At 37.8% G+C, this 13,981-nt stretch overlaps 1 protein-coding gene across 1 annotated transcript in view; it reads left to right on the forward strand.

Moving 5' to 3' along the window:
* PJA2 (praja ring finger ubiquitin ligase 2) overlaps positions 1–13,981 on the forward strand; it is a gene marked incomplete at its 3' end in the record, with an annotated part of 30,059 nt that overhangs the window by 1,884 nt on the left and 14,194 nt on the right. Inside the window, exons 2-3 of the mRNA XM_079548391.1 lie at positions 9,635–9,847; positions 11,295–12,345. Of these exons, the coding sequence (XP_079404517.1) occupies positions 9,649–9,847; positions 11,295–12,345 (1,250 nt within the window). The 5' untranslated portion in view covers positions 9,635–9,648. The remainder of the gene's footprint in view (positions 1–9,634; positions 9,848–11,294; positions 12,346–13,981) is intronic.

Genomic DNA, 13,981 nt, shown 5'->3' on the forward strand with positions numbered 1-13,981 from the left:
GCATTTGTATGATATTGTGCTATCTAACACTAATTTCTATTGGTAACAAAAATAGGAGCATAAAACCTCCCTCAAATTTATGTTCTTCTGTTGAAATTTAAAGCTTTTATTCTGAAGCAGCATTTTAGAATTTCCATATTCTAAGTTGTTGTTTTATGCCTAAATGCAGATGATTAGTAATGTGTTTCATCCACTATCACCAAGCTTCAGACGGTGTAACAAAGCAGTATGCAGATGTTCTATCTCTGATAGGTGGCATGTTTTTGGAGGCCTCCTCTTCCTTCTGTCTTTTCCTGTGTGTTCCCAAAAAACAGTCTGTTATGCTCTTTCACCTAACAGCTGTGGTTTCCAGTTGCTGCTGTTGCAAGGAGAGGAGCAAGCACTATTTTCTTGGTCTCTTTATCTTCCTTCTGCTGGAGTCAGAATGCTGCAAAAATCTTTGTTCTGAGGGTCTGCCTTGTTCTGGGCAGGATGTGTTCACGAGGACAGTGCAGAGCAGAGGTGGGGTGAAATATCTCTCAGATGTGAGAACCTGATTCTGGTACTGTGTATGCTTAGGGTCATATAGCCAGTTGATGTTACTATTTTACTGTCAGTGGCATTGATTCTACCAAAACTGATAAGGTCAGTCTGGTAGACTGGTAGCACAAGTGTGCGTAAATACTTCTAGAGTTTAGTTTGATGTGACATGATAAATAACTATGAAGAGCTCACCAGTGTTCTTGGAGTTCACAGCGTGTAAATCTGATGGAGTTGTTTTTCTTGACTCTCTAAGTGGTATTAAATGCAGAATTACTTTGTCATTAAAGTGAAGGAGATGACAATAAGTATCTTTTTTTTTTTTTTTTCTCACAAAGACATTCAGATATCTTTAATTGCCTGTACTGTGCTTCCAAAGTTAGGCCCACAGTAGGAAAGAAAGTGTGATTGTTTGCAAAAGGGATCCTTTGCACTAGTGAGATTCCAGAAACCTAAATTGGTCAGTCTGTTTGAAGATATAGCCAGCTGATGTTTCAGTCGTTAACAAAATAATCAGTTTATGTAATCCAAGAGGTAAACAAGAAAAGGTTTGTTTTAATTTAGTGTGAATTCAGCAGAAAGTCAGACTGACGGCTTATTGAACTGGGACTGCGGGCTAGTTTCAGCCGCAGGCAAAGATAAGGAGCTGTGCTAAGTAAAAACATTGACTTAGTGGAATTCCTATGCTCAAAGGAGAGTGCAAAATGATCTGGAAGGTTAATGAAAAGACAATAACTAATGCCTGAAAAATAAATCCCTGAAGCATGTTCCATTTATTAGTATCAGCTCAACTATGTGTATATTGCTTATGGAAATAACACTGTTGTGTTCTCAAATATCCTAATGAACAGTGTAAAGTCACTACTAAACCAAATACTGAAGAAGGAACTTCTAGATAAGTGCATCGTGTTCTTTAGTAAAATGTTTAATTTTTATTTCTGGTGTGCTTTTCTGAGGTGTAGATAAATCCCAGTCAAAGAAGCTGAATTCCCTTTGAACGTTCTTTGTTTTGAAAGTAAATTTTCTAGTTTTTGTTATTTGGAGTTTGTGAGCATAATGTATTTCAAGAATTTCATTGCTAATCTGGCTGTAGTGGGAGGAGAGGTGGGAATTGTGACAATAGCATGATGTTTTAAATTATTCACATTTCTGTCATTTTTATTCTGTGGCTTTCTTTTGTGAACTGAAATGATAAAATCTGTCTTGTCCAGAGCACTGCTGCTTGTAACACTGAAAGTTCTTTGTTGTTGTTGTTTAAATCCAGGTTGAATAACTGGAGTCTCCATCTAGGCAATTTTGGATGTAGAAGCAAGCATAAGTTCAGGGGCATATGGCTAATAGCTTTTGGAATAGAATGTCTTACTTGGGCTAACAGCTTTCAGAAATAGCTGCTCAGGAAAAGGTACTTATTCTATGTCTTCTAGGTAAAGCTAGCCAATGCTAGAATTTGGTTTTTGATTTTTATTAAGATAGCTGAAAACAAGCTTTTTTTCTCAGAACTTTTTATTTATAGATAACATAGTTGAATTAATGTGTTGTGGTGCAAAGGATAAGGCACAAGTAGCAACCTCATCAGTTTTACTATTAATTGCTGTGAGTCAATGCAGAAGCATAATGTTTGTTTTTCGTTTTTTGTTTTTTTTCTCTGCATGAATGTAGTTGCAGATGGGGGAGATGTGGTCTGTTTTGTCTTGGTCAGTTGTAATGGTCACTTCTGGGAGTTGTCACGGCAGCAAATATTCCATGACAATTTCCCGAAGTAAGAACGCTTTGGAAGAGGAAGAGTGGTGAAAAGTGACTTTTTTTTTTTTTTTTCTTTTTTTTTTTTTCCTCCCCTCTCCATGACTTTAATATGATAAGCCTGTCAGTGCAGCAGATCTCCATGTTTTTGGTTCAAACAGAACAGTAGCTACAGTTTGTTCATGATGTAGTTTCCTCTGTCTCGCTTTGTTAAAGAAGCCTTCTTTGTTTCTTTGCCTTACTGAACGTAGTTGGAGAAACTCTGAATGTCTTTCCAGTTCTTAAGTGAGCCAGAACTTTCTACTAAAAAAAAAAATGCTGCCACGGAAACCTTTTGCACTGTTTTATGATCAACAGTATACAGATGTGTTTTGTGCACTGAATGTGCAGCTTCTGTCAAGAAGCCTACTGTGTTCAGCTAAATAAATGCATAAATATCTTCAACAATTACATTTCTGTAATTAAATAAAAAACAGCTTTGTTACAAACAAATAGCATGCACAGGTTTTCACATCATTGCTCATTAATGTCAGTAACGGAAAGGCAAATGCCAATGGCTAGTGGGAAGGCAGGCTCCTCCTTAGTAGTTGAAAATCTTTATCAATTTATATTTAAATTTATCTGAGCACAAATTTGTTTTGATATCAGCTAGTTGGAATAGTGAAAAGTATCTACTAAGAATTTATCCCTATATTTTTCTTGTTCTATATCTATGCAGTCATCACTGCAGAATTACTGCAGACTGTTTCACAGCAATTATATTACAGTCTGAATTTAAAAAAAGATAATAATAACATTCTTTTGGTCAGTGTTGTCACATGCTTTGAAAAGGAGACAGCTGGAGCAAATGGAGATTAATGAAAATAACAAAGTGTTGAATTGATGAAGGCTGTAGGTGAGATGCAAGTGCAATTAGGTGAACCTGCCAAATTCAGTGATTATAGGGTACAGGCTGAAATTTGGCATATATGGATTCTTGGCTGCTCTTTCTATTTAATTGTTAGTGAACAGACTCTTTGGGAGGTTCACAGGTTTGCTTGGCTGGTTTTTATACACTGGTAGGGAATAAAATACTCCCAATGGTCAACTTCATAAATGAGAGTTCATCTAATCTATATGTTATCATATTCATGATGGGACAAGATTATGCATGAGGACAGTCAAAGCAGATCATGTGGTGTACTCAAGTTTGTTCTGTTGTTTCTCTGTTTAAATGTATGCAGACCAAGTTAGAAAACTCAGTTGTCTTCTTTTCAAGCTACAGAAATTACTAGGTGCAGAAAAAAGGGCATTCCATATTACAACTTTTGAACAACAGGATTTTATTAAGGTGGCTTAGATACGCTTTGATTTCTTTCATTTTCATAACTTTTAAAAGTGCTTCTGTGAATTAGACTCTGAACAACATGATGCTGTCCAAGTGAGTTGCTGAGAACAACGGATCAGACAAGCTTGCCTGCACCGGTGGCCAGTTCTCCTGTTCAAGAGTAGGGTACGGCACATTTCACACCTACCCAGGTGGTGGCAGTTTATGGGTAGTACTGCAGACCTAGGCTGTGCCTGCCTTAATCCCAGGAGACTGCTTCTCTGCTTTCTAGAGTGCAGGATGTGAAGGGGTCAACAGGATAATGAAGAGTGGAAAACATTGTAAAGTGAACAGAGCTACTGGGGGATGTAGTGCTGGAGTCTGGAATCCTGCTGAGAGTTCACTGAGTCACAGGACAGGAGGGGTTCCAGCCTAGTCAAGTCTGGCTCCATAAACCTCACTGATTTGTGTTTAGGACTGTGGTCAAGGTAATGGATTGTTTCTGAATGTCTGTGTCATGGTACAGGGCAGTGAACAGCTGTTTATCTTGCCCAGGTGGCCAAGAAAGCCAGTGACATCCTGCCTTTATATCAGAGATAGCATTGCCAGCAGGAGCAGGGAAGTAGTCATCCCTCTGTACTCAGTACTGGTAAGACTGCACTTGGAGTTCTGTACTCAGTTTTGGGCCTCTCATTACAAGAAAGATATAGAGGCCCTGTAGTGTGCCCAGTGGAGGGCAGTAATGCTGGTGGGGGAATGGAGCAGAAGTCTTATGAGGAGCTGCTGGAGGAACTGGAATTGTTTAGTCTGGAGGATTGGGAAGACCTTTTTGATCTCTACAACTCTTTAAAAGGAGATTGGGATCGGCCTCTTCTCTTGTGTAACTTCTCTTGTGTTTGGACTAGGGGGAATGGCCTCAAGTTGCACCAGGGGAGACTCAGGTTGGACACTAGGAAAGGTTTATTCTTCTGGTTAGGTGCTGGAACAGGCAGTCCAGGGAAGTGGTGGAGTCACTGTCCCTGGAGGTGTTCAAGAAACATTTAGAGGTTGCGCTGAAAGACATGGTTTAGTGGGGAAATATTGATGGTAGCTGGATGGTTGGACTGGATGGTCTTGCAGGTCTTTTCCAACATTGGTCATTCTGTGATATATACATCTACAACTAACCTTTAGTGCAGCATTACTTCTGGAAAAAGGAGTATTTTGTGTGGTTGTTTTTTTGCTTTTTTTTTTTTCTTGTTTTGGGATGTCCGGATGCTCAGGCTTTCTGTGCTACAGCCTATTGTCAGCTGGCTGTAGGGAATGGAGTCCTCAGTGCAGCAGTCACAGATGCAAAATAGTCTGCTGTTTTGCTTTTATTGGTGAAATACAGTACCTCAGAGAGCCCACCTGTCTGTTTTTTCACTGTGCAATTAAGGAACTACTCTCCTGGGTTTTGTTTTTAAATCCAGCTCTGGTAACCTGAAATAATTTTCTGCTTTATTTTCTGCTTCACGATTGGTGCTAATGAACCTTTGAGAAATTCAGGCTTCTTTCTCAAACAGTGGAGGTGTGGCTATAACAGTCTTTAACCTAACACACAGATCAGGTCTTCCACTAGTTTCTCATACTTTAGTTAGAGGTGTGTTGCATCAGGACCAAAACACATCCTTTCATTCAGGCCTTGGCTTTTGTGAGAATGTGTCATCTCTCTTGCATAAGTCTGTCCTATCAGCAGGTGCTGGCAGTTCTTTGAGCAGGCTGAGTAAATTGAGCTTTTGTGTGCCGGGCAGAATGATGCCCACTGCTAAGGATGGGAGATTACCAGAAGTAAGGAGAAGATATTCTATATCTTGAGAACTTTGTTTATCAAAGAGTTGCTTGTTGACTGATCTCTGGATTTAGATGCCTAATTGCTGCCCATTTCAGGCATGCAGATGAATAAATGCGTGGTGCCTACTCACATTTGTTATCTAGGTAGAAGTCATCTCTTCCCTTAATCCAAATGTGAAATCCAAATATTCAGTAAAAGGTAGAAGTTTTCACTAGTTTAATCTAATAAACTTCTTCCAGGGCAGAATAGCATCTTTTAACAATAATTGAATACAAGATGAATGCTCCTAATGTGAAAGAATTATCTGGAACAGAAAAAGCATCGCATGCAACTTTAAAGGTCTAAACAGCTGTGAACATTAAAACAACAACAAAAAAAATCCAAATGTTTGTATTCAGAAATTTTGACTCTCCCAAGTGGGCATCTGTTTGTAAAGAACACTGATGAATTAAGAATTAAGGAGTTACATTGTGTTTTTACCTTCTATTTCAACAAGTTTTGTTAGCATGTTTGAGGGCTGACTTCTGTCTTGCTGTACTGATTTAGCAATCTAACAGTTGGGTTTTGCTCTACAAGTTGTCAGGATGTGACTGCTTACTGTCATCTCCCTCTGGCACTCTGCTTACCAATCATATTATAATCTGTGGAAATTGAACAATTCAGAGCTTGCTTGAATAAACACAACTTGCAGATTGACTTACTGAAGATATTAACTGGTTGATTAATTAAGAAAATTGTCTGTTCCTCCCCTCCCACTTTTTTTTTATTGTTGCACTGGTTGCAGAGATTGTTTTGGCAAAGATGATACAGGGTTGTTTTCTTTCTAAAAGCAGCGTTTGAAAAGAATTGAAGGAATAGCATAGTTAATGATGAATTTACCATTTTAGCTTCTGTTGTTCAATATGGTATGAACAGCTGTGGACAAATACATGTAATTTAAAAAGAAAAAGATTGTATGTATCAAACTACAGAGGTAGATGAAAATCGCTACCCGCTCATTTTTATCTTCTATAGAGGTTTGGTTGATCTGTATCCCGAGTCTGTAGAAATTAGCAGTTTTGTGACACTGCTGCTAGTGATAGACATGTTTGAACTTATGCAGTGTTTGTGGAACTGGGCCATGGTTGTGGAGACACTTCATGTGCTGGGAGAAGAGTGGAAAGAAGAGATAAGTAGGATTATTCATTCCAGAGGAGATTTAGAGCTGTAGATTTAATGTTTTACGTTATAGCAACATCACTGTAGTAAATGCTTTTTAGAATTGGCTAAAGATCACAAAAAGTGAAGCTGACAAGATTAAATTAACTCCTTATGTTATACTTAAGTGTAATATTGCAGTTCTAAGTAATTGAATTGCAACTATTTGCTTTCCAATTTTGAGTGCTGCAAATATCTTTATTATTGCTGTAAATTCACCTGGGAATAAAACTCAAATACTTTAGACTCCTGTGAGAGATGTTATAGTGTGTGTAATTTTCTTTCATTTACTCCACCCATAACTTTTTCTTGGTTATCAAGCAAAAAAAATATTCTTATTTTCTAGAAGCTTGCCTATTTTTTGAGGCCTTACATTTTCCACTATTGTTCTCTGTCTCATTGTTGATTTTTTTTTGTTTATTTGTTTTTGCTGTGGGGAAGATCAGACAGGAAGTATTTGAACGTATTTCACAGAACTTTGAAGTGCAGTTGCTAGGAAAAGCTTTTGGAGTTGCCATGCTGGCGACTATAGACAAATTGTTGTAGGAGGCTGTGTCTGAACTTAGCTTCTACAGCTTCTACTAGAAACTGTACCTTGTAATAAGTAGATACTTCTATTTGATTTTCAGCTAAAGTTGTCGTATCTGGGCTGTGGGCTGCATACTGCCGAGTCCCTCCTTGTAGCCATCGCCTGCCCTGTGCCATCATGGTCATGGTTCTGCCCCACTGAACAACGCTGCCTGGCTCTGGGCTCACACCCATCACTCGCAGCAACCACAAATCAGTGTGTGATTGGCTCTGTGTACGCAGGACACAGGGAAGGCACAGTGCGATGCTAACTCAACTTATGGCAAATAATTGTGTGCGTTGTCATACATGGGCTAAAAGCAGCCCTGCTTTCTGCTTTGGTGACAGAATTTGATAACTGGTTTCAAGATTGCCAAAAAAAAAAAAAAATCAGCAATTTTTAAATGTATTTGCAACTCCATTTTCAGTCGACATAACTACATTACCTACAGATTTTTAAACAGAATGTATAGAGTGGCAGTTCAAAATGTGATCATGTCTTTGTTGGACTTTCATAAGCCCTCTCTAACAAGAAAGAGATAGCACTCGCTTTACAATCACACCTTATTCATATCACCACTTGTTGGCAGCATGTGCATTTGTGAACAACAAAGGTAAACATGGGATGAAGTTCAGGAAGAGTAAAGTTTCATCAAAAATTGCTGACAAATACTTGGAGAACTCCCTGAGAATTGCAACTGCTGATGCGGAAGCAGGCTGTTGCATTAGTGGCAAAGAAGCAAAATGAAATATCCCACTGTTTTTATGTTTTTGTTGCTCTGTTTTTATTTTAATAAGAAATGTTAAAAATTAGTTTTGTTACTTATACATATTAACTACATTCCATATTTTCCAAGGGCTGCTCTGAAAGTAATGTCTCCAATTTTATTATATTTTATGCCACATCAGAGGTGGGCGCTGGTGGATATGGGAGAAGAGGTTGAACCTTCCCACCAGTTTTTTTTGCATTTTGTTGCCATGTGTCAGATGGCAGAAGAGAAGCAATCTGACAGAATGGCATCTGACATGGAAGTATGTATGAAGAAAAGGTGTGTCACTGAATTCCCCTATGGAATGGCAGCCATTGGCATTCATGAAACTTTCTGAATATTTATGGAAACTAAGCGGTAGATGTGAGCTCAGTGAGGCTATAGGTGGCATGTTTCAGCAGTGGCAACAGCAACAGTGAGTTACCTACACTTCTCAGATTTTTGCTAGTGTAGCAGTGAGGCTGGTTCAATGCTGATGAAAAGGCACAGCTGATGGAGGTGACTGTGCTGAAAAATAGAGTCTTGTGGCTGAGAATTTCCTCTATCAAATAATGTTACTGCGTTCTTTGTATCTGTTGTTGTTTCTATGGAAATATATAGGATATATATAAATATAAAATATATTTACTTTTGAAACAACCTACATATTCTTGCCCCAGGATTTTTTTCTCTTCACTCAGTGCAGCCCAGGCAAACCGTAAGGTTGGATGCCTATGAGCTAAAGCTTCTGAGGAATAACATGACTTTTGTAAGCATAGTTCTCCCCCTCAAATACTTGCTGCTTTTATTTTTTGATTCATGTTAAGTAGATAGCACTAAGGGTAGCTTCCTATTTATCAGACCCAGCAAAATAATAACTTCAAAAGCAATGCCCGTTTAAAAAGAAAAAAAAACCAAACAACCTATTGGACAGTTAGGACATATGCAGTTGCGTCTTTTGATCAGGAACTATGTTGATAGTTGCAGAATTTATTCTCTTTACATTTAATGTGTCTCCATTTCAATTTAGTGACTTTTGAGAGTAGAAAATAATTTAGTACAGATTGAAAGTGACATAGAGGGAGATGAGAAAGCCATTGAATATCTGAAATCTGGACTACTAATTTGTACAATCCTTAGGATGTGAGTTCTTATGTTAGATTATTTGTAGATTATACTACAATTGTGTTAGAAAGTCTCTTTATTGCAGTGTTGTCAGTTTTCTCACGCTGTTTTTCAAGATCCTGTGTAGCTCTTAAACCATGTTTTCATGACCATCAATATTGCATACTACTGCAGTAATAGCAACCATGCATATATATAGCCCTATGTGGCTGAAGGCTTTTCTGTTACAGTTTTTGTAAACGTCTTCTGTGCCATGAGGCACAGTTGCTTTCAAAGAGGATAGGAGGTCTTGTGGCACCTGGACTTAGCTTCAGTTGTTTTTATGAGGTGTGTGTTATTTATCACAAACTTGTTAAGGTGAGGGCAAGGTTGGCCTTGTTTATATTTAGTGCAGATCAAAATTGTAACTGTTATATGTTTTCATATATGCGCTGAGCACCTGAAGTTCTTAACAGCTGTGCATTTGTGAATTTCAAAGCTTTGTAGACAAGAAATTCCTTGCTTTAAAAAAAAAAATTTAAAAAGTTTTGGAGAGGATTAAAACTGTAGAAGATGCATTGTTGTCTAATACAGTTCTTTTTGTTTGCTTGTTCCTTGTTTTTTGTTTCCTTCCTCTAGAATTTCATGCAGCAATGGGTCAAGAAGCTGGCAAACCTGCATGGCCAAAGCCAACAGGAGGGTATCAGACTATTACAGGTAGAAGATATGGAAGAAGACATGCTTATGTCAGTTTTAGACCATCTTTGAATAGTCAAGATGGAAATCAACACCAACACAATGGAGGATATGAAGGATTAGAATTGAGTGACGTTCAGGAACAGATTTCTTTATGTATGTACATATATCTATGTGTGTGATCCGTTTTATTGCAAACTGTGGTGTGTAGGGGTTGGGGTGGGAAGGCACATAGGGAAGTGTAGAAAAGGGAAGAGGGTATCCACATATCCACATAAGTGGTACATATGTGTAAATTACACTTAAAGCAAACTGAAGAATTTTTAGATTTCAATTTTGCTTGAAGAAGGTATGAATAAGTTAACGTGTCCTAACCAGTTGTATAATCGTACGATAGAATCCCATTATTTTGCCTTTTTTGAAAGACATTTGTTACAGGTCACATTTGGAAGAAAATTTGTTGCAGCAGAACAAGTCTATGAAATATTTGACATATCATTGACCAAATAACATATCTTTGACCTCAGTGTAGTTGCAGTGGAAATTATTTTAAGCTCGTATAAGACTTTAAAAATTTATCTTCTGTTGATACGACTTGAACAATTTCCTCCCCTTTTTTTTTTTTTTTTTTTTTTTGCTTCAGTGATTCTTCTTACCTCTTTTTTTTATTCCTTTAAATCGTGGGAAGCTTATTTTACATCCTAAGTATCCTAAGTCTGCCTGTGTTTAAAATAACCTCTTATGGATTCCCTACCTGTAACTGTGCATTTCTTGTTGTTTTTTTTTGTTTTGTTTTTAATGAAGTTTCTAAGTTCCTTAATACCAACCTAAAATTTGCAAGTACTTGCATCAAGTTATGCAAGCTATTTGTGTGTTCAGAAACAGCATGGAACTTACAAATAGCTCAAACTAAGCATTAATTTTGTGGTAGTACCAAAATGTATTTTTTTTTTTTTTACCTTCTTTAACTCTTGCTGAGTTCAATATTTATTGTATCCTTATGCAAGAGGTGCCTAATATGACCAGATGGAATCCATGGTTATGGTTACTACAAACTGTAAATTCTGAGTTCATTCCTGCTATTATTTTCTCCTTATGTAGAGTAGCATTTACAGCTGCATGCACAAAATATAGTGTTGTTAGTACATAATTTATGATAGCAATAAGTGGCTTTATTTGAGTGTGGCAGGAGGCACATTTCAGCTAGTTAACAAATGAGTAGTCCAATTTTAACATATGGAAAGACATATGCAGCTTTTTAAAGCTTCTAGTGTCATTCAGGTTTTCTTTTCTCATCTTAAAATCTGCTTTTAATTGAACAGAGTAAAGGTACTTCTTAAGAGCGTGTTTATTTTTAGTATTTGGTTTGTGCTGTCAAAGGCTGAGCCGAACTCGAATCATTTAAATTTATTTCTTTAGCCTTATTTACATTCTCATTTCTATAAACTATATTAATGAAGAATGACTACATCTCTGCTAAATGTTTCTCCATCATAAATTGCATTTACAATGAACTACCCTTTTTTCATGAGCTGGTTTTGTAAGTGAGATTACCCATTGTTTTCAATTATTGAGTTGTATTTTCTTGCAATTTTCTTTGAAGGTTCGGGACCATTGGTTCAAGTTTCTTCAGGCTTATTGGATGAGCCTCCGTTAGAAAATATTGGAACTGGAGAACCCGTTTGCCAAGCTGTGTTCAGGCAAACTTCTGAGGCAAACCCTTCACCATTTTCGTATGGTGTAGAAGGCAGCCAGATCTCAGGAAACGTTACGAGCCCTGATAAAAATTCAGAGGACCTCGCAAAATATGCTTCTGGAGAGTGTGATGATTTGAATGGTTGCAATGGAATAGCTTTTGTGAACATTGACTCTTATGAGCCAGATAGCAGTGATGGAGAAGATGATAATGGTCAAGGCCAACTTTGCTTGGTGAGAGAAGAAGCAGGTGTGCTTCAGGAGACATTAGATAACATAGTTTCTGAGTTAGAAAAGGATGTAGAATCTCTTACGCATTTACGGTCCCAATTATCTACTCTCAGTGACAGAGTTTATAGAGAATGTTGTGAGGAAATAGGACCAGTGCCCTTAACAAGATGTTTTAGCACAGGTTCAGACTTCACCCATCCAAACAATGAGACATATAAAAAATCTGCTGAAGATCAAGCTATACTGGAAAGTAACCTGAGTGGTGCCAGCTATGAAACGCCGCTGGTAAATACAGTGAATATTGAAAACAGGACCTGTGTAACAACTTGTAGTGAATTAAATATCAATGATGAGGAGGCTGAGCAAGAAGATTCACCTGAACTAATAGTGAGACCTAAAATAAGAAAACTAAACCCCACAAGCCATTTAGATAGAGAGAAGCTTCCGAATAATAATGAAGAAGAAAGCAGTTCTAAGAGGGAAGGTGAAATTGATGAAATCGAGCAGGGCTGTGCTGAGTTTCCCTTCAGAAATGACAAAGAAAAAATGAGCTCCAATATGTTATTTGATTCCAAGTGGTACAGTGGTCTTCAAAGCCACACAAAATCAGACCTAAGAAGAAATACATCAGTTCAAGAACCAAAAGATTTGCCAGATGATAGCAGTTTCTGGGATGAGTTTGAAGATGGCAGCAGACGTTTATCAGTATCCCACAGGAATGAAGACAGGTAAAGTTCCATTTTTGTATCTGTGCTGGGTTGAATTGGATGTGTAAGTAATATACAAATCTGCATAATTTGTTAGCACATGGAACACAGTAGCTCAATTTCAGAACATAATCAAATAGCAGAATGCCTAGTCCTCCTTTCAGTTCTCTTTCAACTCTCTAAAATAATCTAAAGAAATGGCACTTTACTGTACTGTACTATAATGTGATGATTTTGGTGTTTTTCCAAACATTGTAGAGTAGGTCATAAGAATTGGGTCAGGAAAGTTTTGTTTTGTTTTAATTATTTCTAACTGAATTATGCTTCTGATGGTGGAATGAAGAGCTGTCCTTTAGCTCCCACACCATGGCGTTGGATAGCATGGCAGAGACCAGGTCAGCTAGGTGACTGTTCAGGTAAAGTCTGTGTTAAGCTAATGTCTCACATTTTGGCAAATAAAAAGTTTAGAACTCAGTAATCATTAAATGAAGGTCTGCGTCTCTGCATAATTTGGCTTTGTTAAATCCTAAATTTTGAAATTCATCATATGCTGTTCTTATTTTGTTTGCCATTAATGTCTGTAGGCACATCTGCTTTCCTGTCAATTAGAACTTTAACATCCGTGTACATACAAATTCAGAGTAGAATTATATTGGAACCATATGATTACCAATATAATAACAAGTAGGTGACTCTGAAAGTAATGCCTCCTGTTTATTGCCATGGAAACTACAACAGATAGAGCACACTACACTATTTGATGTTGAAATTCTCAGCTGCAAAACACTGTTTTTCAGAGTAGTCATCTCTATTAGCTGTGCATTTTCACTAGTGGTGAACAAGACCTGCATGCCGTGCTCACTATTTTACAGCTGTTCTGATGGCATTATTACTAGGAAAATGTGGAAGTTTTTTTCCTCATTTTCAGGAAATCCAGAAGGATCACCTCTTTCCTATCCCAAAAGGCAGTACAGTGCTTTTTATTCACTGAAGGCTGCATCTTGAACTTTTTATTTGATAAGAAATTCACGTCTCCACTCCATATACTGTTCTTTTGATTCCCAATAATAGTGGTGACACCACATCTCTTCACTGATAATAATGTAGTCTAGGAAACTGTCACCTTCAGTTTTGTATTGGGTTAATACATCCTAACGAATTCGCATCCAGTGTTCTTTCTGCTCCTGTGTGAGCATCTGTGGGACCCATGTTTTGTGCCACCATTGTTTCCAATGGATTGAAACTGTTGTTCAACTCTGTGTACAGTTTGCTGGTTGTAATCCGCTGATCTGTATGGATGAGTTGATTGAGATACTCATCATTTCGTAGTCCAACAGATGTGCGTAGCTGTCCATGTTGTCTATCACATCACTCTCACCACTGCTGAGATGCACTACCCACCACTGTGCTCCTGTCCACTGTTTCATCTCCATAAATGTTGAGCGAGAATTGATGAATGACAGTGAGTGCCATTTTTCCTTGCATGGAGAAATCCATTGACAGTTCTTCACTTCATATGCACTCCCATGTCAAATGCCATTTTGTCAGGCTGCCATCTGTTGCCATTGTCACACAGAGCAAAATGCAATGGAATATTTGTGGGAGGGTTCAACCTCCTACTGCACCAACATCAGCCTCTGATGTCATAGACCAACAT

This window comes from Tetrao urogallus, assembly GCF_951394365.1.
Source record: "Tetrao urogallus genome assembly, chromosome: Z".
Classification (NCBI taxonomy): domain Eukaryota; kingdom Metazoa; phylum Chordata; class Aves; order Galliformes; family Phasianidae; genus Tetrao; species Tetrao urogallus.